The sequence below is a fragment of the Rhinopithecus roxellana genome, chromosome 16 (genome assembly GCF_007565055.1).
Source record: "Rhinopithecus roxellana isolate Shanxi Qingling chromosome 16, ASM756505v1, whole genome shotgun sequence".
NCBI classification, from domain to species: Eukaryota; Metazoa; Chordata; class Mammalia; order Primates; family Cercopithecidae; genus Rhinopithecus; species Rhinopithecus roxellana.
The window spans coordinates 110405219-110431653 of NC_044564.1; the positions used below are offsets into that span (position 1 = coordinate 110405219).

Sequence of the window (26435 nt, forward strand, 5' to 3'; positions counted from 1 at the left end):
TCTGATATAACACATTTTTAGGCCAGGCGCGGTGGCTCACACCTGTAATCCCAGCACTTTGGGAGGCCAAGGCAGGCGGATCACCTGAGGTCAGGAGTTCGAGACCAGCCTGACTAACATGGTGAAACTCTGTCTCTACTATAAATACAAAAAAATTAGCCAGGCATAGTGGCACGTGCCTGTAATCCCAGCTACTCAGGAGGCTGAGGCAGGAGAATCACTTGAATCTGGGAGGTGGAGGTTGCAGTGAGCTGAGATCATGCCGTTGTACTCCAGCCTGGGTGACAAGAAGGAAAATTCATCTCAAAAAAAAAAAAAATACAAAACATTTTTAATCATACTTAATGCATGCTGGCTCTGACAAGAGAATTCACTGTAACCACAGATGAATACCTTAGTTTTATAAAATTCAGTGGTAGAAAAGTTCAAATTCTAACTGCTAAGAATTCCCTTTTTTTTAATATCATTAACACAACTTTACATCTTCAGGAATGCTCACAGTTTGGTCTCTAACCTTTCCAAATAAGTAAAAATGTTTTATCATAGCTACTCTCTAACTGAGAAGAAATTTCAAATAAATATTATTTAGTTAGTTATTTTCGAGACAGAGTCTGGCTCTGTCACCTAGGCTGGAGTGCAGTGGCACAATCTCGACTCACTGTAACCTCCGCCTCCTGGGTTCCAGCAATTCTCCTGCCTCAGCCTCCTGAGTAGCTGGGATTACAGGTGTGCACCACCACACCTGGCTCATTTTTGTTCTTTTTAATAGAGATGGGGTTTCACCATGTTGGCCGGGCTGGTCTCGAACTCCTGACCTCAGGTGATCTGCCTGCCTCAGCCTCCTAAAGTGCTGGGATTATAGGCGTGAGCCACCGTGCTCGGCCAAAATTTCAAATAAATATGAACTATTTTCGTATCACTGTATTTTCCTCCAATCACCCCACTGGCTGTGTAATATCCAAAAGTACTTCTGCTTTACAGAGATTTGAAAGTTCTCCTGCCCAAAAGGCTGACTGTGAACTTATGACATTCAGTAAAGTTCTCCCTAGTAATACTCAAAATAACTGTCTCTGCTATGGCACTCATAGTAAAGACTGTTTTGAGACATTATTTCTATACCTAATTCTTTCTCTGCCTTTCTATTTGTCATTTCTAGCCAAAGTTATATGGTATGTGGATCATAAAAAGGCGGTCTTTTTGGGTCTCAAATCCCATTCAGGAAGATGGCAATCATAATTTTCATCAATCCAACTCACAGATGTTGCGAAGTTAAAGAAGAAAACATATTCGAAAGTGCTTAGAAAAGGTGTAAGTACGTTCCAAAAGTATAGGGTCATTATTAAACAATCTTCTTTGACTAGAAAAGAAGCTTGTTCTTTCTTCCAAAAAGCTGAAATTATATGAGGGTTTTTTTTCTTACATAATTGAAGCTAAAATTATACTGGATATTCTTTAAAAATATATTTATACTAAAGACTTCCCAATCCATGTAATCTGTTGGCCCTGCAGTTGTGGTTAGGGGGTTCCCATCAATAGGTAGAAGGTCAGAGCAACAATCAGAAGCAAACAAAATGGAGATGAGAAGGTTTGATAGGCAGCTGATGGCATAAAAATGTCTTCATACTTGTAAATACTGACAACCCGCTCTGAAGCTGGTGGTGAGTCTATATCATGTCGAGTGATAGAGCCTTTAAGAAAAAAAGAGAAGGGTGGGGGGCAATTGAAAAAAGAACAGATTTATAATGGTATAGGCAAACAATAGAAAAATCAAAAGTCTATTTAGTGTTGAATACATAAGCAGTGGTTACAAAAATCTGGATTCAGGTATTTGAGTTATCAGAATTCTCTATCATTGTACATATAATGAAGAACATAGAAATTAGTTAAGTTTATCCAAAAAGACTAGTTCCCATTAATCTGCACTCCCCTATCGGAACAATGCTGTTGGTCTGTTTCCTGGCATCCCAATTTTAAGACTCCTAGTCATAATCATACAATATTGTATGATTATGATTATTGTATGATTGTCTTCTTTAAATGGCTCTAATGAGTTTTGTCTTATTAATACCCAAATGGGCAAACTATATTTTTCTTTCAAACAGCAGAGACTACTAACTGTTTTCCTTCAAATCTATCTTGTATATATATGTATATCATCAACATATACATATATATGTATGGATGTGTACATGTGTACACATGTATATACACATGTGTATATATATGGATCATCAACAACTCCTAACATCTCCCTTACAGATGGAAGCCCTCCTCTACTGTCTGTGGGACACTTAGTAGCTTGCCCAGGCCATGCCAGAGGGAGTGTGGTATGCTGGGTGTGTGTCTGTGTGTCTGGCAGATTAGGGTAGAATGGTACAGAAAGTGGGATGATTAAGGTACCAAACAAGTCTTTGGATGGGAAACTTTCTTTTAATTTGGTTACAAGTGGAAAGAAGTACAGACTGTGTTAAAACATATTTAATAATCTTCAGTTGATTGAAAGTATCTGACCTTCTGAATAATCCATATGAAACTTGAGTTAGGGAGACTAAGGCATATGCATTCAGTGCAAAGGTCTCCTTAGGAATAGGGCTCAGAGTGAGAGTTTTTAAGGTCCTATCTGCTAGGGAAGCCCTGCCAAACTTGTCATGTCAGATCCCTGCTTAGTGTCCGTGCTGGCCTCAGTTAGCAAAAATCAAACTTCTCAGGTTTGTATGCCTGTAGTTTCAGATACTTGGGAGGCTGAGGGGGGAGGATCACTTAAACCTGGGAGGTGGAGGCTGCAGTGAGCTGTGATTGCTTCACTGCACTCCAGACTGGGTAACAGAGCAGACTTTTCTCTCAATAGATCCCACTCACCTCTCCTACCTAACCTCAGCTCATTGGTCACCTGCATGGGCTGCTCAACTTAACTATATGTCTACAGTTCATGCCTTCCTTGAGTGAAATCCAACCTCATACCCCTTTCAAGCCTTAGTTCAAAGTTTTTCCCCTTACAGAGACCTTAGGAGAATGAGTAGGATATAATCAGTAAAGAGGCATTAAAAGGGTATTCAGGAGGCCAGCAGTGGTGGCTCATGCCGGTAATCCCAGCACTTGGGAGGCTGAGGTGGGCAGATCATGAGGTCAGGAGTTTGAGACCCGCCTGGCCAACATGGTGACACCCATCTCTACTAAAAATACAAAAGTTAGCTGGGTGTGGTGGTGGGTGCCTGTAATCCCAGCTACTCGGGAGGCTGAGGCAGGAGAATCGCTTGAACCTGGGAAGCTGAGGTTGAAGTGAGCCAAGACCATGCCATTGCACTCCAGCCTGGGCAACAGAGTGAGATTCCATCTCAAAAAAAAAAAAAAAAAAAAAGAAGGGCATTCAGGAAACAAGAAAAGCAGAAGCCTGTATATGGGGTACGAATGTGCCTGTTTTGCTTAGAGTTAGTGAGAAGAACAGAAGTCTTGAGAGAGCTTATCAGGTAAAGCAGGACCAGATTTGGAGAAGGCTTTGAACTTTAGGCTAGTCTGCCATATCTGCCATGTATGTAAAAAGATGACCTTCTGAAAATACAGCTTTTTCCAATTGGTAAAGCAACTTAAAATATTTGTTTTCACTTAATCCTTACAATAATTCCATGGAATAGGAAGTATTATTATCCCCACTTTAGATATAAGGAAATGAAATTCAGAAATTAAATAACAGGCTAAATATTATACAGCTACCAAGGGGCAGAACCAATACTCAGACTCAAATTTTTAGACTTCAAATCCCACTATTTTAGATGACTCCATTTCTCCAGGCTGAGATATAATTTATTTCCCAGGGTACCGAAAGTAATTGAAGTTATAACTGCAGAGCCACTGTTGGTAATCGGGGAAATTAGCAAATGGAAAAGGTGTCACCAATCTGGAGGCAGCCAAGTGTCTTCCCAGTTGGCAACAGGCAAAATAAAAGGTAGATTATGTCATCTCTGGGCTGATCGGTGCAAACCAATTGAAGGAAAAAAACAACCAGATCAGATTAGGCAGCACATAGTTGATGAGCATGCAGTAAAGAAAGATGCAATTACCAGGAGCCGGAATAAGTTCTCAGTGCAAGGACTGCAAACCAAACTCACTTCCATTCTTGAGCAGGCCCTCAGGCTAATCAACCAGAAGGAATGCTCAAGGCTCAGTGTAACTTGATTTTAGCAGTCTCTAAAAGGTCTCATGATATCCTTGGGTCTTTGTTGGGGAAATGCTGCAGAGTCTTGCCACCCAAAATGAGGTCATCAATGAACCAGCATGCCTGGGAGCTTATTAGAAATGCAGAAGCTTGCCAGGTGCGGTAGCTCACATCTGTAATCCCAGCACTCTGGGAGGTCAAAGCTGGTGGATCGCTTGAGCCCAGGAGTTCAAGACCAGCCTGAGCAATATGGCGAAACCCCGTTTCTACAAAAAAAAAATTAGCCAGGCATGGTGGTGCATGCCTGTAGTCCCAGCTACTTGGGAGGCTGAGGTGGGAGGGTCACTTAAACCTGGGAGGTGGAGGCTGCAGTGAGCTGTGATTGTTTCATTGCACTTCAGCCTGGGTGACAGAGCAAGACCCTGGGAGGGGAGGGGAGGGGAGAGGAGAGGAGAGGGGAAGACCTACAGAAAACTGCACTTTAACAATATAGCCAGGTAATTCCTATACACATAAATATTTAAGGAGTAATGGGTTAAACTATGGGATAATTTGGTAGATTTGTGACTAACAGAATAGTCACGAAGTGGGCCCTAATGAAATGCCTGGTATCAATCTCTGGAGAAGTCTCCAGAAGCCCTTCCTGTTCAGTATTTTTTATTATTTCTTTCTTCCTCTTCTTTTTTTTTTTTTTTTAAATGAAGACAGGGTCTCACTATAGTGTCCAGGCTGGTCTTGAACTCCTGGGTTCAAACCATCCTCCCAAAGTGCTGGGATTACAGTGTGAGCCACCACGCCTTGACCCTGTTCAGTCTTTTTATATTTACAGCATAGGAGTTAAGAGTATTCATGGCCTTTGGGGTCAGACACTTAGGATTTAATTTTAATTCTTCTACTAATTAGTTGTATAACCTTGAGCAAGTTTCTTAATCTCCCTAAAACCAGGACAATAATACCTATACCTCTCAAGGACATGGTGAGGAGTAAATGAGAATGCTGGGAGAATTCAACAGAGCCCTACATATAGCAGATGTATGATCTGTTTCATTAAGCACATCACTCATGACATACTATCTTGTACTGCTGTAGCTTTGCATGTGTATAACTGTTCATTTGTTCGTCTGTATAATAAGTCCATTATAAGTCCATTATAACCTTCTGAAGGTAGGAGTCACATCTCCTTTTCCTTTAAAAGACCCAGAGTGCTTATCGCTCTCTTGTGCACACAGTGTGACTTCAATTAAGAATGAACACAAGCACAGTGGTGTCTGGTGTTTAATCCAGATGCTAAAATGTAAGCTTACCCTGAATGGCTGGACCCCAAGCAAACAGATAATACCAACTCAAATGCAGATCAACAATTGTTTCATCTCTGGGAACATTCACAGGGCGTTTAAATCTGCAGGTGACGCGATTATTCTCAAAAACTCCTTCTTCATCTCTGGCAGGGTTTCTCTGAATCTCCTTTGCCCACTGGCCTACATTATAGAAGTGCTGTATGCGGACCCTGCCATTGTCATCATGGACGCAGGCCATGACATCATCACCACCCTAACATGAGAAATGATTAAGAAAAAAAAAAAGTCAAAGGTTCATCTTTTGCACACTGGTCACTAGAAATATACATTCGATCACCTCTGCAATTTGAAATCCCACCAAAAAAATTCGTTTAAGTGCCATTAAAAAGTCTCAGCCAGGAGACCGAAGTTACTGTCACAATAAGTGACATTCAGTGCCTCCTGACTGATGTTTGGAGAAGACATTACCACCTATATGGTATTCCTGCCCAAAACACAAACCAACCTAATCATGAGAAAACAATAAGACAAACTCAACTGAAGGTCATTCTACAAAAAAAACCCAAAAAATCCTAGCCTATAATCTTCAAGGAGTCAATGTCATAAAAGACCAAAAAAAGAAAAAAAAAAGGCTAAAAAACGATTTCAAAATACACATGATAACAAAATGCAGTTCTAGGTGTTCCTACATATAAATTTGGGCTATAAACCCAAAATTTCCCTACAGGACAGTATTGGGACAACTAGCAACATATGAAAACAAACAATATATTTAATAATACTCTCATATCAAAGTTAAACTTCCTGAATTTAATAAACTATATAATAAAAGAGAACATTCTTGATTTTAGGAGATACCTACTTAAGTATTTAGGGTTAAAGTTTATGATATTTGTTATTTAAATGCCAAAGTTCCAGAAAATAACAATCAAAAAAATAATAATCAGTAGTAGTCGCAGTAGCAGCAGCAGTAGAGAGAATAAAGCATGTGTGGCTAATGTCATTATTTATGAAAAAGTTCTGGAACTAGGGAGTAGTGATGGTTGCACAACACTGAATGTAGTTGATGCCACTGAATCGACACTTTAAAATCGTAAATTTTGGTGCCACTGCACTTCAGCCTGGATGACAGAGTGAGACCCTGTCTCAAAAAAACAAAATAAAATGGTCAATTCTGGCCAGGTATGGTGACTAGCGCCTGTAATCCCAACACTGTGGGAAGTCAAGACAGGAGGATCATTTGAGCCCAGGAGTTCGAGACCAGTCTAGGCAATACAGTGAGACCCTATCTCTACAAAACATAAAAAAATTAGCTGGGCATGGGGGCTCATGCCTGTAGTCCTAGCTACTCAGGAGGCTAAGGTAGGAGGATCACTTGAGCTGGGGAGGTTGAGGCTGCACTGAGTCTTGTTTGTGCCACTGCACTGCAGCTTGGGCAATAGGGTGAGACCCTGTCTCAAAATAATAATAATAATAATAATAATAATACACAACAATAAAAAATAAAATACTTAATTTTGTTATGTGCATTTTACCACAATAAAAAAGTTATTATCTTGTTAATCTAGATTTTCTGTATATGAGTTTACGGTACTATCCTTCCTGCTTGTCTATAGGTTTACATTTTTTTCAAAACAAGTTTTAAAAAGTTAAGAGTTTGGTTGGGTGTGATGGCTCACGCCTATAATCCCAGCACTGTGGAAAGCTGAGGCAGACCACTTGAGGTCAGGAGTTCAAGACCAGCCTGGCCAACATGGTGGAACCTCGTCTCTACTTAAAATACAAAAATTAGCTAGGTGTGGTGGCGGGTGCCTATAATCCCAGCTACTTGGGAGGCTGAGGCAGGAGAATCGCTTGAACCTGAGAGATGGAGGCTGCAGTGAGCCGAGATAGTGCCACGGAACTCCAAGCCTGGGCAATACAGTGAGACTCCATCTCAAAAAAATAAAAAGTTACAAAAAAAGTGTTCATCAGTTGTAACACATGTACCACCCTGTGCAGGATGTTGACAATGGGGGAGGCTCCCCAGGGGGTATAAGGGAAATCTGTACCTTCTGCTCCATTTCACTGTGAACCTAAAACTGCTGTAAAACATAAAGTCTAATTAAAACACACACACACACTAATGTACCTTTTTTTCCCCCCGGACAGAGTCTGACTGTCACACAGGTTGGAGTGCAGTGGCACGATCTCGGCTCACTGCAACCTCCGCCTCCTGGGTTCAAGCAATTCTCCTGCCTCAGCCTCCTGAGTAACTGGGACTACAGGCACCCGCCAACATGCCCAGCTAATTTTTGTATTTTTATTAGAGACAGGGCTTCACCATGTTGGCCAGGCTGGTTTCAAACTCCTGACCTCTGGCGATCCACCCGCCTAGGCCTCCTAAAGTTCTGGGATTGTGAGCCACCGCGCCCGGCTAATAATGTACCATTTTTAAAAAGTTAAAGGCTTTTAAAAGGGGGTTCCATTTTGTTTTTCCTATGCATTAGGCTTTAAAAAAAATTAATGTATGATTTTTCTTGGAATAATACAAGAAAAAAAGAGACCTCTACTTTCACAGATAATATGACAGTAGATACTTTATAGGCCTTTAGATAGCAAAATACCAAACAAAATTTGAATGCTCCTCACTCTGCCTCATTCCCCTCACCTTAACAGCCCCACCACAAATGCAAATACATTTAGGACAGGAAGTGGTCACTTTCAATGCAAGCCAGCTTCTGGGTGTGGCATGCCCTGCTCTTTCTCCTACTGCCTCTACGGCAGGAGATAAGTAGACTAATATCTATCCATGCAGTCTTACCAGTTGTACCCATTGTCTTATCACTTGGACTAGAACTCATTGAAGGCTATTCTCCTGGTGACCCCTCCAAGAATAAAGCCACCAGAGCAGCCACTGCTTAGAGGGCTTCCCAGTCTAAGCACACAGGCACACAGGCAGCTGTCATTACTGGCCCCTGCTCTTCACTGTGCCTTGCTGCATTCCTACAACACACCTACAACCCATATCCAATTGCAAATCCTGTCAGTCAGTACTACTTTTTTTTTTTTTTTGAGACAGAGTCTCGCTCTGTTGCCCAGGGTGAAGTGCAATGGCGCGATCTCAACTCACTGCAACCTCTGCCTCTCAAGCAATTCTCGTCCTCAGCCTCCAGAGTAGCTGGGATTACAGGCACCTGCCACCATACCCGGCTAAGTTTTGTATTTTTACTAGAGACAGGGTTTCATATTGGCCAGGCTGATCTCAAACTCCTGACCTCAAGCAATCCACCTGCCTCGGCCTCCCGAAGTGCTGGGATTACGGGTGTGAGTCACCATGCCCAGCCAGTTGGTGCTATTTTCTTTTTTTTCTTTTTTTTTTTTTAAGACAGAGTTTTACTCTTGTTGCCCAGGCTGGAGTACAATGGCACGATCTCAGCTCACTGCAACCTCCGCTGCCTGGGTTCAAGTGGTTCTCCTGCCTCAGCCTCTCAAGTAGCTGTGATTATAGGCGCCCGCCCCCACACCCAGCTAATTTTTTGTATTTTTAGTAGACGGGGTTTCACTATGTTAGCCAGGCTGGTCTCAAACTCCTGACCTCAGGTGATCCACCTCGGCCTCAGTTAGTGCTACTTTCAAAACATCCAAAATCTGAGCCCTTCTCACCACTGTCACTGCTGGAACTTTGGTCTGAGCCGCCCTCCTCTCTCCCCTGTAGCCCTACACAAGCCTCAAAATAGACCAGATGAAGAGAAGGGCGGGGTGCTCTAGGCAGAAACAGCAACAAGTGCAAAGGCACAGAGGCCTGAGAAAGTCTGATAATTTGGGAACAAGCCTGGCCCAGTGAAGTGGCAAAGAATGGGGCCCCAGAGCAAAGAGAGAAAAAATGCAGCAAGGCACAGTGAAGAGCAGGGGCCAGTAATGACAGCTGCCTGTGTGCCTGAGGCCCCGCCTGTGCCTGGCCACTGTCCTGTCTGAGGTCCAGATGTTTACTTGCCCCTGGGTACAGAGGAAGACAAAATTGTTGAACCAAATTCTTAAACTTCCCTGATGTAATCCATTATGCCTATTATAATGAAGCCTCCATAAATATTCAAAAAGAGGCCGGGCACGGAAGTGCCTGTAATCTCGGCACTTTGGGAGTCTGAGGGGGCAGATTGCTCGAGGCCAGGAGTTCGAGACTAGCCTGGCCAACATGCGAAACCCGATCTCTACTAAAATTATACAAATCAGCTGGGTGCAGTGGCGCACGCCTGTAATCCCAACTATGTTGGGAGCCCGAGGCAGAAAAATTGCTTGAACCCAGGAAGCGAAGGTAGCAGTGAGACGAGATCATGCCACTGTACTCCAGCCTGGGCAACAGAGTGAGACTCTGCCTCGAAAAAAAACAAAAGAAAATAAAACAAAAAACCCCAAAAGGACAGGGTTCAGATGAGCTTCCAGATTGCTGTACAGGTGGAGGTGCCTGAAGGGTAGTGCACCCAACAGGGTGTTGAAGCTCCTCACTCCTTTCCCCATGCCTTTCCCTAAGTGTCTCTTCCATCTAACTGTTTATCTGTATCCTTTGTAATAGCCTTCATAATAAATGAGTAAAGTAGGCCGGGTATGGTGGCTCATGCCTTAATCTCAGGACTCTGGGAGGCTGAGGCAGGCGGATCACCTGAGGTCAGGAGTTTGAGACCAGCCTGGCCAACATGGGGAAACCTCATCCCTACTAAAAACACAAAAAATTAGCTGGGTGTAGTGGCGGGCACCCGTAATCCCAGCTACTTGGGAGGCTGAGGCAGGAGAATCGCTTGAACCTGGGAGGTGCAGGTTGCAGTGAGTCGAGGTCACACCATTGCACTCCAGCCTAAGCAACAAGAGCAAAACTCCATCTGAATGAATGAATGAATGAATGAATGAGTAAAGTGTTTCTCGAGTTCTGTGAGCCACTCCAGGAAATTAACTGAACATGAGGGGGTGGTGGCACCCCAGATTTATAGCTGGTTGGTCAGAAATACAGGTCACAACCTGGGGCTTGTGACTGGTGTCTGAAATGGGGGCAGTCTTGTGGTTTTGAACTCTTAACCTTGGGATCTGATTCTATCTCCAGGTAGGTAGTGTCAGAAACAAACTGAATTAAGAGGACACCCAGCTGTCCACTGGAGAAATGCTTGGGGTGTGGGGAAACACCCCCACACATCTAGTCACAGAAATGTTCTTTCTGTATTGAGAATATGAGAGGGGAAAACGTTGGTTTTCCCTCTTTTAAGTGGTTCTTTCACTTCTGCTTCTGCCATGAAAAAAAAATACCTTGGATGACTAGTGAAAACACAGAAAGCCTGAACCCAACTCATGGACTAGAGTCAAGTCCAGCTGAGCCCCACATAAAATGAGCTGCACCCCAGTCAATCCATGCACATGTGAGCAAGCAATACATGCTCACTGTTATAATCCATATAATGCTTATAACATGCGGGTCTCTTCTTGCAGCCTCACTGTGGAAACAGCTGATGAATAGAGGTGCCACAAGACAACTTGGATTCTGATAGCCAACCGTTTCATTTAAGCTAGACTGAATTTTTTTTTAACTTGCAATCAGAGAGCCATAACTAATATGATCATTATACTGCTTTGATCAATTAACTTGCTTCTAAAATCAAAATAGCACAGCCAACTAAAGAGAAAAAATCAGCTTCTATCATGTTTTGCATCTTACCATTTTCTTGTCTGAAGAGAATCCAACTGCTACCCAACCATCTGTGTCTGCACTCAGCTCAAATTCTACATCAGCCCCTATCATCCGGTAGCTGAGGAAGTAGTCACAGGTCTCTGCATTACAGCCTGGTTTGCCATATCTAGAAGATACATCAAAAGAGACATTACTGCTTCTACTTACTCAAAAGACATTAAGAGAGCATCTACTATGTATCAGGTGGGATGCTAAGCAATATTATTAAACACATTGGATTTTTGCTACCTGGAATCTTAAAAACACAGTTTCACTCTCTTAGGAGGAACCTTGGAGATGATCTACCCCATTTGATACCCAAGAACTGCAGTCGTGAGATGGGAAGGGGCTTGCCCTAGGTTGTATAGTGAAGTCAGTGGTTGCAACGGGACTTGAACCTGGGTCTCCAAACTCCCAGCCAGTGTTCTCTACATTATACTAATATTAGAGTCTTCTACATGTTAGTTACTACTGAATTATTTCTGAATCCCTTTTAATGGAAAAAGATTCTCCAAGTTAACCATTTAAATTGTTCGTTAATTAAATGTATACCAACTCTTTTTAACTTACAAATTTTCGTATAATCAAACTAACACAAATTTACAAATTCAATATAAATTAAACTAATAAACCAGGAACATTGAAATTCACAGCATTCATGCAACAGATGATGGGGCTTTACTGAAAGTAAATTTCTGCTTATATGCATGTGGTATCTGACTAGAGCATACAGGGTCTTTGGAGTTGAGAGCATGTTCTTACTACTCTCTATAGCATGATGACTCAACTCTTCACTTTTATCTGCTTGAACTGCTGCAAAACCCTTATTTATGCAACACACCAAATGAATACCTCCATCTGGTACTCACGGACCATGAATGAATGCGATATATATTTATAACTTTTTTTTCTTTTTTTTTGAGACAGAATCTCACTCTGTTGCCCAGGCTGGAGTGCAGTGGCGGGATCTTGGCTCACTGCAGCCTCCACCTCTTGGGTTCAAGCAATTCTCCTGCCTAAGCCTCCCAACTAGTTGGGACTACAGGTGTGGGCCACCACACCTGGCTAATTTTTGTATTTTTAGTAGAGACGGGGTTTCACCATGTTGGTCAGGCTGATCTTGAACTCCTGACCTCAGGTGATCCACTTGCCTCGGCCTCCCAAAGTGCTGGGATTACAGGCATGAGCCACTGCGCTTGGCTTTATTTATAAAATTTGCCTTTGTTCTGTTGGGCTACTTTCTGCTAATACAATTACAAATTCAGGCACTAAAACATACAACAATATAAGGTGATTATCCAGATAGTGAGATTATGCAGACATTAATGTTTTTTCAAGAGCACCACTGAAATGAAAACACAAATTTAAATTTTCTTACAGAGGATGTGTGGATCCTTTCAAAACTGGCAAGCCCTGGTTTGGGGAACACTGTATTATGCCATTTGCAGAATGGTAGAAAGTTGAAGCAATGGGTGGGACAATCTATGCGCAGATGGAAGGTATCTAAAGGAACAGGGCACGGGGTGCTAAGTGTTGAGGAGGGGACAGGAGTGTACTACTATGTTGGCAGAGATACCTGAGCAGCCAGGAAGAGATATAGGATCAAGACAACAGGGCACTGGGGTGAAAAAGATGAAAAGGAGCAAGGGAAGTTAAAAAAGGAGTAAATGGACAAGAAAACAAGTCACTTTGAAATCAGTAGAGTACTAAAATTCCCTCCCTTCTTATTCCATCCCCCAATCACCAGATTTATACATTGCTGACCATCTTCCTCAATAAGAATATTATTGGATATTTTTATGTATTCCTTAGAAATGGCCTTGTAATCTAAAGAAAGCTCAAAGCCCCTGTATTCAATTTTTCCTCCTTAGACCTCAAGTACTGAACAACAGCAAAATCAGAACCTTCAGTGCAGTGACCATCAAAACTTTGCCCCTGGCCAGCAAATTGCCCCGACCATCAAATTACTCAGGGGCAATTTGTTTTAGGAAGTAAAGGGTTCAAAGGAGGAGGCTTTCCCAAAGAAGCAGAGCTGTCTAGATGGGAGGCCCATTGTCCACACGACTGTTTTCTAGCCCAGTCTGTCAAGTCACGTGATACTACTAATAATCATGTAGAGACTCACCATGCCCGAGATAACAAGCTAGCAACAATGAATGCTTAATGACTAATTAGAATCACACAGATATCCATAGGTCATGACTATTTATTAAAAAGGGAATTGGGTATTAAACATGTTTATCACTGCCTGCCCTGCAATGTTATTCAGCCCCTGCTGAATAAGCACGGACACATTCTGCGTCACATGAGCCTTCTGCATATCAGCAATTGGTGAGTAGAAGACACGGGGAGCAATGGTGGTACAGCTACAAAAGAACCATGGAAGAATGGTGCGGGGCCCAGGACACACTAAAGTTAAAAGGCCTTTAAGACTGAAAAGCGGGATGGCCATTACGAAACTTCACAACCCTGCTGAGGTGATGAAGGAGCTCAGGCCCCCTGATTAGAAGGAACTGCATGCAATTTAAATACTACCCTGAGAAGTAAATCAGTCTTAGGCTTAAAGTTATCCAACCTGCGGTTCCACCAACCTAAAGCATCCCTTAGTTTTTCCACAGTCGTCCACTTTGATTTTGGCAAATGGATCCACAGGAGGAGCAGTAGGGAAGGGGTAACCTGGGCAGTGAGAATAAAGAAGGGTTAGAAAATCCAGTAACAACTGTTCCAATGAGAATTTTAAAAAATGTGTTGACTGTTTTTTCTCACACATATCGAGAAATGTTTGGGGACTCAGAAAACGGCTTTGATGAAGCCTAATCATCCCCTTCATGGGGGAGGGTGCAGGACACACACCTTTGGACCTAATCTTGCATGTGAACTGGGAGTAGGTGTGTCTTTTTCTCATTTTACAGGCGAGGAACCTGGGGCACTCAGAGAGGCACAATTTCATACAACCACGGGCTTACCGCTGTCCCCTGAGAGTTTGAGAATCATACTTTTTTTTTTTTTTTTTTTTTGAGGCGGAGTCTCGCTCTGTCGCCCGTACTGGAGTGCAGTGGCCAGATCTCAGCTCACTGCAAGCTCCGCCTCCCGGGTTCACGCCATTCTCCTGCCTCAGCCTCCCGAGTAGCTGGGACTACAGGCGCCCGCCACCTCGCCCGGCTAGTTTTTGTATTTTTAGTAGAGACGGGGTTTCACCGTGTTAGCCAGGATGGTCTCGATCTCCTGACCTCGTGATCCGCCCGTCTCGGCCTCCCAAAGTGCTGGGATTACAGGCTTGAGCCACCGCGCCCGGCCGAGAATCATACTTTTAATACAATATACATGCTCTAAGAGAAAAAAGTTAACAATGATACATTTATATACTTGATAGTGGGATTTTTCCATTTACTTTTTTTTTTTTATTTTTGAGACGGAGTCTCGCTCTGTCGCCCAGGCTGGAGTGCAGTGGCGCAATCTCAGCTCGCTGCAACCTCCGCCTCCTGGGTTCAAGCCATTCTCCTGCCTCATCCTCTGGAGTAGCTGGCACTACAGGCGTCCACCACGCCCGGCTAATTTTTTGTATTTTCAGTAGAGACGGGGTTTCACCATGTTAGCCAGGATGGTCTTGATCTCCTGACCTCGTGATCCGCCCGCGTCGGCCTCCCAAAGTATCCATTTATATACTTGATAACAGGATTTTTCCATTCCATTTTTAACTTCCATTTTGCATTAAGCTGTAGGTAACATTTTCTTATGTCACTAAATTCTTTGTTTTTGTTTTTTGTTGTTTTTGAGACAGGGCCTCACTCTGTTGCCCAGGTTGGAGTGCAGTGGTGCGATCCTGGCTCACTGCAACCTCTGCCTCCCAGGTTCAAGTGATTCTCTTGCCTCAGCCTCTGGAGTAGCTGGGATTACAGGCACCTGCCATTACACCCGGCTAATTTTTGTATTTTTAATAGAGACAGGGTTTCACCATATTGACTAGGCTGGTCTCGAACTCCTGACCTCAAGTGATCCACCATCCTCAGCCTCCCAAAATGCTGGTGTTACAGGTGTGAGCCACCACACCCAGCTTGTCACTAAATTCTTTAAACACATCACTTCTAACAGTTGTCTATCTTTCTTATATTACCACCATAATACACCAAACCATACATTGAAGGGTAAGGCTGCATTATGCCTCCACTTTGTGAGAGAACTCTTTTCTCCTAGACTGTTTACTCCACGTACACAGGAACCATGTGTGACTTATCTTGTATTCTCTGCCCAGCATAGTGGCACTGGACACTGAATAAATGACTGTCAAATGAACAAATAAAATCACCCACAGACATTAGGAAATGTAAATCAGTACAAACTTTTAAAAATCATTCTATTTTATGAGTTTTTTTTCTTGTTATTTTAAAGTTTTTCTTTCGGATTTGTAATGGTTTTTGTTTGTTTGTTTGTTTTTTAAGTGAGACTTTGCTAATTTTGTCTATTAGATTTATTATACTTTAAAAAAAGCCACCAGGTCACACTTTTCAGGCACACTTCTGTGCACTCTGAATAGTCCATTTTTACTATCTTAGATCTTGATCATATGATAAAGTACAATCCTAACTTTTTATCACCTAAGTAATTGGGTGAAATGCATTACTTTTTCTAGTTTTATGCTTATTTTATGCTAGGTCCTATATCTGCTTCAGTACTATAGACCAGGGGTCCCCAATCCCCAGGCCACTGACCAGTACCAGTCCATGGCCTGTTAGGAACCAGGCTGCACAGTGAGTTGCAGGCAAGTAAGAGAAGCTTCACCTGTATTTACAGCCACTCCCCATGGCTTGCATAACTGCCTGAGCTCCGCCTCCTCTCAGATCAGCAGTGGCATTAGATTCTCATAGGAGTGCAATCCCTATTGTGAACTGCACATGTGAGGGATCTAGGTTGTGCGCTTCTTATGAGAATCTAATGCCTGATGATCTGTCACTGTTTCCCATCACCCCCAGATGGGACCGTCTAGTTGCAGGAAAACAAGCTCAGGGCTCCCACTGATTCTACATTATGGTGAGTTGTATAATTATTTCATTATATATTACAATGTCATAATAATAGAAATAAAGTGCATGATAAAAGTAAGGTACTTGAATCATCCCAAAACCACCCCCTTGACCCAGTCCATGGAAAAATTGTCTTCCATTAAACCAGTCCCTGGTGTCAAAAAGGCTGGGGGCCGCTGCTATAGACTGAGTCCTGACTTGAACGAGTTTTGCTTTTCTCTGAATAGTTATTCAGCCACTACGAACTACTGTATGTTAAGCAGCTTCATATACCTTCTTCCTCTTACTTCTCACTACAATCCTGAGGCCATTTTTCTCAGAATATTTATCCAGGAATTCAACGATGGTTCACTTACATGTTTTTGAAATTCTATAGTTCACGGACAATCTCTTTTAATGTTGCATCTGACTCAGGTTCCCCATCTTCTTCCATTTTCAAACATATCATCCTCACTACTTCCTGGTATCTAGAATAATACATCAGCATACAGCAGATTTCCAGCTCAATAAATACAAGTTATTATTACTACTGGATTATTATCACTATTTTTTTTTTTTTTTTTTTGAGACAGAGTCTTGCTCGGTCGCCCAGGCTGGAGTGCAATGGCACAATCTCAGCTCACTGCAACCTCTGCCTCCCGGGTTCAAGCAATTCTCCTGCCTCAGCCTCCTGAGTAGCTGGGATTACAGGTGCCCACCACCATGCCTGGCTAATTTTTGTATTTTCCATAGAGATGGGGTTTCACCATGTTGGACAGGCTGGTCTCGAACTGCTGACCTCGTGATCTGCCCGCCTCAGCCTCCCTAAATGCTGGGATTACAGGTGTGAGCCACTGCACCTGGCCCTATTATCACTATTAAATTTTGTAAACTGGCTTAAGAAGTAATAATCATTGGGTACAACTGTCTCTTTAAGAACAACAGGTTTCTAAACTCCAAATGAAAGCAAATTTTGGAACAAAGCTCACTTATAAATGTTCTGAACTAGCTTATTCATGTTGGCAAACGGCTTCTCAGGGCTTTTCTAGCACTAATTTTCTATTATCATATATGCTTCTAAAACTTGTAATAGGAACTTGTGTTCTGTCAAATGCACTTGGACATGCCTTTAATAACATTTTCCTCTTACATTGCAAACTTTTGAAAAATAAAGGATTTGGCCTTTGTCTCTGGTTTCTGGGAGAGAAACTCTAAATCCTTGGAATTTCCCAAGTAATGGGAGTGTTTTTGTTCTTCATGAGCCCCTTGGATCACACCTGAGTTAATGCCGAGCAATGAGATGACTCAGAATAGAGGCTGGTCACTGGAAAAACCATTTATTAGAAGGTTGGGGCTTTGTGCTAGACCTACCTCTAGGGAGGGTTGTGGGGCTGGAGATTGAGTTTAACCATGTGGCCAATGATTAAATCAATCATGCCAACATAGTGAGACTCCAATAAAAACTCTGGACACTGAAGCTCAGTGCAGCTTCCTGGTTGAACACATTGATGTGCTGGGAGGGCAATGTGCTAATCCTATGAGGAGAAGGCATGGAAACTCTGCCTTTGGGAGCCCCTCAGACCTCACCCTATGTGTCTTTTCATTGACTGTTCCTGAGTTGTATCCTTTATAACAAAACTGTCATAGTAAAAATAGCACTTTTTTTTTCCTGAGTTCTGTGAAACATTCTAGCAAATAATAGAAGCTGAAATGGGAAGCTTCTTCTATCTTGTGAGAAGACCCCACATCTATAGCCAGTTGGTCTGAGGTGTGGACAGTCTTATTGTGAACCATGCTCTTTCACTCGTGGGATCTGCACTAACTCTGGGTCATTAGCGTAGGAACTGAATTGCAGTACACCAGTGGGGAGTTGATATTGGAATATAAGCAGAGCAGAATTAGATTTTTTTCCTGAAATTAAATGATCTCTATTTAGTATAAAATAAGTTTGGACCATGTGCCAATATTTAAGCTCTTGTTTCAGCTACAACCCAGCCTTCTATAGGCTGAGTACTCTGCAAACCACTTCTCCTTTGCCAGGTGCTTAGACTCTGCCAATAGCAAGCATTAGAGGAAGGCACATGGGGGGAAAGAGGACTGTTCCTTCCTGTGTGATTGCTGTTCCAATAAGCAAGTTCTCAGCAACTCTACTTCATCCTGGCAGTTGGTCTGAGTTCTGAGTTCAGTGCTAGGCTCCCACAACAAGCCTCATCCCATGCTGCTCCAAGGTATCAGCAGCAGCTGAGCACAGCCTCATTCTCAAAGGATGGGTCACAGCTCTGTGAGGCCCTGGTCTGGGCCCTTTTTATAATCTCAAGCCCTTCTCTTTGCAACTCCAGCCCCAGGGGTGGTAACTTTCCTGAAGTTATTTTCTGTATGCTATCTTGGTACTCCCTTTTTGCTTCTCCAGTCCTGCAACTTCTTACTTAGACAATTCCCTGGGCTGGTCTTTTGTTTAAACAGCTAGTATAATTTCTATCTTTCTTACTGGACCTTGATTGATACAGACTAAATGGATTAACCTTTGAATACTGACACAATGTGTTTGCCAAAACTGTAGCTTACTAGTACTTATCTGAAGGCTAGAAAATAAAGACATTCAATAGGATCTATGTTTTACATGCATTACATAATCCTAATGGGAAATTATTTTAATTATAGAATTCTAACTACCCTAGGTGCACAGAATTAAATTGATATTTCTTCATTTATGAAACACTCATTATCAGTCTATGCAAAGCCAATCTGAGATTTTTCTTTTTTTTTTTTTTTTGAGACGGAGTCTTGCTCTGTTGCCCAGGCTGGAGTGCAGTGGCGTGATCTCAGCTCACTGCAAGCTCTGCCTCCCGGGTTCACGTCATTCTCCTGCCTCAGCCTCCCAAGTAGCTGGGACTACAGGTGCCCACTACCACGCCCAGCTACCACGCCCAGCTAATTTTTTGCATTTTTAGTAGAGATGGGGTTTCACCATGTTAGCCAAGATGGTCTTGATCTCCTGACCTGGTGATCTCCTGACCTGGTGATTCTCCTGACCTGGTAATTCGGCCTCCCAAAGTGTTGGGATTACAGGCATGAGCCATGGTGCCTGGCGCCAATCTTAGATTTTTTCTCAATCCATCACTAATTCCATTTTATTCCCCATCTTAGACACAAGGTCCAGTGTATTTCATGCATATCCTTCTCCCAAGGATAGAAGTTTTAACAAAAAATGAACACTCTGACACATACATCTTAGAAAAGCAATATTTTACTACGATAAACTGAAAGGACACATTAGCAATAATGGATAACAGACAATTTGGTGGTAGGGGTAAGGTTTTCATCTCAGTACGTTCCATGTAGCATGGAATTCTCCCTGTCCAGGGTAAAGTCCTGCCAGGTTGCAGAAAGTTTTTCATATTCCCAAGATCATCATCCTGAAACTCTTGCATGATTACCTTACAACATAATTACCAAATGGCCTTCAACAGATCCTGGATGTAAGGTTCAGGTTCCAGGCACAATTTCTCACTCTGCCAACAGCACCCCTTGCCATGTTGCCCACAGCTGCACTGCATTAGCCTGTTCATAGCCATGCACAAAGTCTGGAAATGCCCAAACAGAGCAGACCAGTGAGGGCCCACTGCAACTTACCGTTCACCTCTATGCTTATTTTTACATAGGTGTGCTCTTAATATATCACTTGTATATGTTTTAATTTGCATAAATGACACTGTGCAGAACATCTCATTCTATTTATTATTTCCCTTTGGAAATCTAGCCACATATGTAAGACTGAATATTATTCAGTCGTAAAAAATGAAGTACTGATATATGTTACAACATGGATGTACCTTCATTATATAATCTCATTTACATGAAATGTCCAGGATAAGGTTGGGTGCGGTGACTCATGCCTGTAATCCCACCACTTTAGGAGGATGAGGCAGGCAGATTACTTGAGGTCAGGAGTTTGAGACCAGCCTGGCCAACATGGCAAAACCCTGTCTCTACTAAAAATACAAAAAAAAAAAAAAAAAAAAAAAAAAAAAAAGCCGGGTGTGGTGGTACACACCTGTAGTCCCAGCTACTTGGGGGGCTGAGGAAGAATTGCTTGAATCTGGGAGGTGAAGGTTGCAGTGAGCTGAGATTGCACCACTGTATTCCAGCCTGGGCGACAGAGCAAGACTCCATCTCAAAAAAAAAAAAAAAATGTCCAGGATGACAAATATTGAAACAGCAAGATTAATGGTTGCCTCAAGCTGGGGTGGGGAGGAGGGAGACGAGGGATTGGAGAGTGATAGCTAAAGGGCATAGGGTTTCTTTTGGGGATGATGCAAATGTTCTAAAATTGATTGTGGTGACAAATGCACAACCCTGCGAATATACTAAAAAGTGCTGCATTGTACATTTTAAATGGGTGAATTGTGTGGTGTGTGAGTTATATTTCAATAAAACTGTTGCTGAAAAAAAAGAAAAGAAAAAAAAAAAACAATGGATGTCTTGCATCCCATTCCCTCCCTTCACATACCCAGTTCTGACTCAAGTGTCATGTACATGATTGATGGAATCAAAATCGTATCCAGAACTCAGGATTCCAGGTAATACTCTAGCCTCTGCATCAGGGGCCGGAACACTAGAGAGTCTGGGGTAGATGCAGAGAGAGTCCATCCATCTTACTCGTCAAATTTCTCCTTTTTAATTTCATATGTAGTTTATGTGTATTTTCACCCTTTCCCTTGATTAGTTATGCCAGAAATTTGTGTATCTTATGAGAGTTTTCAAACAGTCCACATTCAGTTGGGGTCATCACTCTCATTTTCACATGTGTTTTCCATTTCATTTATTCCCACCCAGATCTGTTATTTCCTTCCTTTTTGTTTCCATTTTGAATTGAATGCTTAGCTTACTTTTTTTTTTTTTGAGACGGAGTCTCACTCTGTTACCCAGCCTGGAGTGCAGCGGTGTGATCTTGGCTCACTACAACCTTCGCCTCCCAGGTTCAAGCGATTCTCCTGCCTCAGCCTCCCGAGTAGCTGAGAACACAGGCGCCCACCACCACGCCTGGCTAATTTTTTTGTATTTTAGTGGAGACAGGGTTTCACGGTGTTAGCCAGGATGGTCTCGATCTCCTGACCTCGTGATCCACCCACCTAGGCCTCCCAAAGTGCTGGGATTACAGGTGTGAGCCACTGCACCCAACCTTTTATTATTATTATTTATTATTATTATTGTTATTTTTTGAGACAGGGTCTTGCTCTGTCACCCAGGCTGTAGTGCACTGGCGCAATGACGGCTCACTGCAATATCCGCCTCCTGGGCTCAGGTGATCCTCCTACCTCACCCTTCCAAGTTGCTGGGACCACAGGCATGAGCCACCACACCCAGCTAATTTTTTAAATTTTTTGTAGAGATAGGGTTTTGCCATGTTGCTCAGGCTGGTCTCAAACTCTCGGACTCAAGCGATCTGCCCCTCTCAGCCTTCCAAAGTGCTGAGATTACAGTTGTAAGTCACCACACCAAGCCTCTAATTTTTCTTATTTTCTGATAAATGTATTCAAAACTATAAATTTCCCTCTAAGCTCTCTTTTAGATTCACGCCAGATATTTTGACATGCAATGCTTTGATGGTCATTATACGCATATCTTAATTTTCTTTATGATTTTCTCCTTAACATATAGGTTAATATTGTTGTTTTTACTTACAGACATCGGTGATTTTTCCCCTTATACTTTTGTTAATTTCAAATCTTACCGCATTGGAATCAGAAGACATCTGTATGATGTAAACTGTTTGTAATTCGTTGACTTTCTTATATTCTGGTATATGGCTGATTTTAGTGGATTTATGTGCTCAAAAAGAGTATGATTTTGTATTTGTGGATTTTACATATCTATTTAATTGAACTTATCATTCATATAATTGAAATTATATGATATATATCTATATATCTATTATATGATATATATCTATATCTTTTATTTTTTGGAGACAGGGTCTCACTGTGTCGCCCAGGCTAGAGTGCAGTGGCACAGTCATGGCTCATTGCAGCCTCAAATTCCTGGACTCAAGCCATCCTCTTGCCTCAGCACCCCAAGCAGCTGGGACCATAGGCAGGTGCCACCATGCCTGGCTAATTTTTTTTATTTTGTATAGAGAATATGTTGCCCAGGCTAGTCTCAAACTCCTGGTCTCAAAGCTATCCTCCTGCCTTGGTCTCCCTATATCTTTCATTTTAAAACTTTGTTTGATTTTTCAATACCAAGGGTGGTATGTCCAATTACAAATGTCGGTTTATATTTTGCTCTACACTATTTCCATCAGTTATTGCTTTTATTTGGACACTATACTGTTACAGGTAAACATCCCTGATTGGTTTCTTCTATCGGCTTATGACATAATTTGCTCCTTATGTTTTATCTTCTATATTTTGTCCGATGTTACTGTCATCTTGGTTTTCTTATGGTTCATCTTTGCCTAAAATATCATTTTCCATTCCTTCAGAAATATTTTGTATAGTACTTATGCATTTATGTATGCGATCAAAACTCTTCTGTAATGTTCCTTTCTCATTGTGTACTTGTCTGGTTTTGCTAATAAGGTTATGTTATCCTCATAAAACAAGCTGGAAACTATTCCTTCTTTGAGTGTCCCTTGAAATAATGTGTTTAAGATTAGCATCAGCTGTCACTTGAGTGTCTGGTAGAACTGAGCCTGGAGTTTTCTTGGTTGGAAGATGTTTTTAACTGATTCAATTTCTTTGATGGGTAAAAAATTATTTGGCTTTTCTAATTTTTCTTGAGTCAGTTTTTGGTAAGTTGCAATTTTTTTCTAGGAATTTGTCCATTTAAATTTTCAAGTGTATTGGCATAAAGCTGTTCGTTGTATTTCTTATTGGCTTATCTGCTTTCATTTTTAGTGAGCTATAATTCACATACCATAAAATTCACCTTTTTCAAGTATACAGATCGGTGTTTTTTAATGTATTCATAAGGTTATGCAACCATCACCACTATCTAATTCACAAACACTTCCATGATTCCAAGAAAAATCCCTGTACCTGTTAGCAGTCACTCCCAATTCCCCCTCCTCTCAGTCCCTGGCAACCATGAATCTACTTTCTACCTCTATGGATTTGCTTATTCTGGACATTTTATATCAATGGAATCATACAGCATGTGGCCTTTTGTGTCTGGCTTCCTTCACTTAGCATAATATTTTCAAGGTTCATGGTAGCATGTATCAGAACTTCATTCCTTTTTCTGGCTAAATAATATTCCATTGTATGGATCAACCACATACATGTACATCCATTCATCAGTCTGATAGGCATTTGGGTTGTTTCCACTTTTTGGCTATTATGAATAGTGCTGCTATGGACAAGTTTTTGTGTGAACATATGTTTCCAATTCCCTTGGAGTAGAACTGCTGCATCATATGGTAATTCTGTGTTTAACTTTTTGAGAAACTGCCAACCTATTTTCCAAAGTAGCTGCACCATTTCACATCCTTACCACAATGTATGAGAGGTCCAATTTCTTCACATCCTTGCCAGGACTTGTTATTTTCCTTTTAAAAAAAAATCACCATCCTAGTGGGTGTGAAGTGGTATCTCATTATGATTTGGATTTGCATTTCCTTAACAGTCAATGATGTTGGGCATCTTTTCATGCGCTTGTTGGCAATTTCTATGTCTTCTTTGGAAAAATGTCTTTTTAAAGCTTTTTTCTATTTTTAAATTGGATTATCCTTTTATTAAGTTGTAATAATTACAATTAGCTTTTAAATCTCTGCTATGTCTGAGGTTCCCCCTTTGTCATTCTTATTTTTTTCTTGATTAATTTTGCCAGATGGTTAACTTTATATGTCAATTTGGCTGGCCAAAGTGCCCAGATATGTGGTTTAAAGAACCTGAATATTTCTTGAAGGGTGTTTTAGGAGTGGATTAACATTTAAGTGGGTGGGCCAGGTGCGATGGCTCACGCCTGTAATCCCAGCACTTTGGCCGAGGCGGATGGATCACGAGGTCAGGGGTTCGAGACCAGCCTGACCAACATGGTGAAACCCTGTCTCTACTAAAAATACAAAAATTAGCCAGGTGTGGTGGGACCCACCTGTAATCCCAGCTACTCGGGAAGCTGAGGCAGGAGAATTGCTTGAACCCGGGAGGAGTAGGTTGCAGTGAGCCAAGATCGCACCATTGTACTCCAGCCTGGGTGACAGAGCAAGACTCTCTCAACAACAACAACCACCAAAAAAAAAAAAAAAATTTAAGTAGGTGGACTCTGAGCAAAGTAGATTGCCCTCCATAACGCAAGTTGGCCTCATCCAATCAGTCAAAGGCCTGAAGAGAACAAAAAGAGTGACCTCCACCAAGCAACGTAGCAGCAGATGGCCTCCAGACTTGACTTGCAAACATCAGCTCATCTCTGGGTCTCCAGCCTGCCAACCCATCCTGCAGATTGTGGAACCTGCCAGCCTCCATAATCATATGAACCAATTCCTTAAAATAAATCTGTCTACATAGATACATATCCTATTGGTTTTGTTTCTCTGGAAAACCCTGATTACACACTTATCTGTCTTACTAAGTTTTCAAAGAATCACTTTTGGCTTTGTGGATCCCCTTTACTGAATATTTGGTTTCTATTCCATTAATTCTGCTATATCTTTATTATTTCGTTATTTGTTTCCTTCTACTATCTTCAGATTTATTCCCTTCTTTCTCTCACTTCACAGTTTTCGGTCTTTCTTCTTTTCTTCTATCAGTTTGAACCCAGCAGCCAACTGCCTCCAGGGGTTTCTCCCTGGATATTCCACAAGCAAATCAATTCCAGATGAGTTCCTCCACCTCCCAAAAGCTCTTGCTCCTATGTTTCTTATCTTAGTGGATAATCCCACTAGCCACCTACAGTCTCGCAATCCTGAAGTCTCAGTCCTAAGTTTCTCCCTTTCCCCAACCTGGCACATTTACTCAGTCATCACTTCCTGTTATTCCTTTTATTTATTTTGAGATAGGGTCTCACTCTGTCACCCAGACTGGAGTACAGTGGTGTGAACATGGCTCACGGTAGCCTCAACCTCCTGGGCTCAAGTGATCCTCCTGCCTCAGCCTCCCATGTAGCTGGGACCACAGGTGTGTACCACCATGCCCAGTTAACGTTTTTATCTTTTTGTAGAGATGGGGTATTCCCACCTCCATTACTCAACTACTTTGTTGCCCAAGGCTGATCTCAAACTCCGAGGCTCCTCTCGAAGTGTTGGGATTACAGGCATGGGCCACTGCACTTGACCACTTCTTGTCATTCCTACCTCAGAAACCAGAGCCTGACTTTTGTCTGTAGCTCTACCTCTTATCTTCTCTGGCTTCTCTCTCACTCCTTCTGCCCTGCCGCCATCTTTTTGAAAAAGAAATCTTTTTTTTTTTTTTTTTTTTGAGACAGAGTCTCGCTCTGTCGCCGAGACTGGAGTGCAATGGCACAATCTTGGCTCATCACAACCTCTGCCTCCCAGGTTCAAGTGATTCTCCTGCTTCAGCCTCCTGAGTAACTGGGATTACAGGCACCTGCCATCACACCCAGCTAATTTTTGTATTTTTATAGAGACAAGTTTCACCATGTTGGCCAGGTTGGTCTTGAACTCCTGCCCTCAGGTGATCCGCCTGCCTCGGCTTCCCAAAGTGCTGGGATTACAGGCCACCTCACCCGACCTGAAGCAGAATCTAATGCTGTCATCCCACTGCTCCTCATAGTACTCCCCAACATTCCACCTCCCCTACACCTACCTGTCCTCCTTAGTCTTGAGACATATGTGTTGAACCACCCAGACACAGTCAGCTTTTCCCTCTTCCCTTCGCTCTGTCCATTCCCCCATTTTTCATCACTTAAATTGTTTTGGCTTGTTCCTTTCTCTCCATTTTCCATTTTGATGCTATTTTTTTCCCTCTAAAATAAAAACCTGAATGAGACTCAATAATATTGGCTTGGGGCTTTTCTAAAAACGGGTGTATCAATTCTTCTCCTTCCATTTCTTTCCTTCTTCTGACATGGACTCTATAAGCTCTTTCAGTAACTCCTGTTTTGGAGAACAATTCGAGCCATTTTTTTTTCTCTCCCTCCTTTCCTCTCTATTATTTTATACTCCCTTCATTTATTCCTGAACCATGAGAGGTACTTATTTTCTTGGTTGATTTTTTAGGTTCTCAATCTTGCTTTGTGGTTTCCATTCTTGTCTAATTCAAGAAACTATCTGTTCCTTTTCTGCAATCCCTTGAGCCTGTTTTGCCATACTCTACTGAGTGGTTAATGGCTTC

General features: G+C 42.1%; 1 protein-coding gene across 1 annotated transcript in view; it reads right to left on the reverse strand.

Annotated features, from left to right (window-relative positions):
- Window positions 1-1482: 1482 nt before the first annotated feature.
- Window positions 1483-26435, reverse strand: part of FRRS1L (ferric chelate reductase 1 like) — a 30609-nt gene continuing 5656 nt past the window's right edge. Inside the window, 4 exon segments of the mRNA XM_030919063.1 lie at window positions 1483-1688; window positions 5458-5704; window positions 11132-11270; window positions 13735-13819. Of these exon segments, the coding sequence (XP_030774923.1) occupies window positions 1516-1688; window positions 5458-5704; window positions 11132-11270; window positions 13735-13819 (644 nt within the window). The 3' untranslated portion in view covers window positions 1483-1515.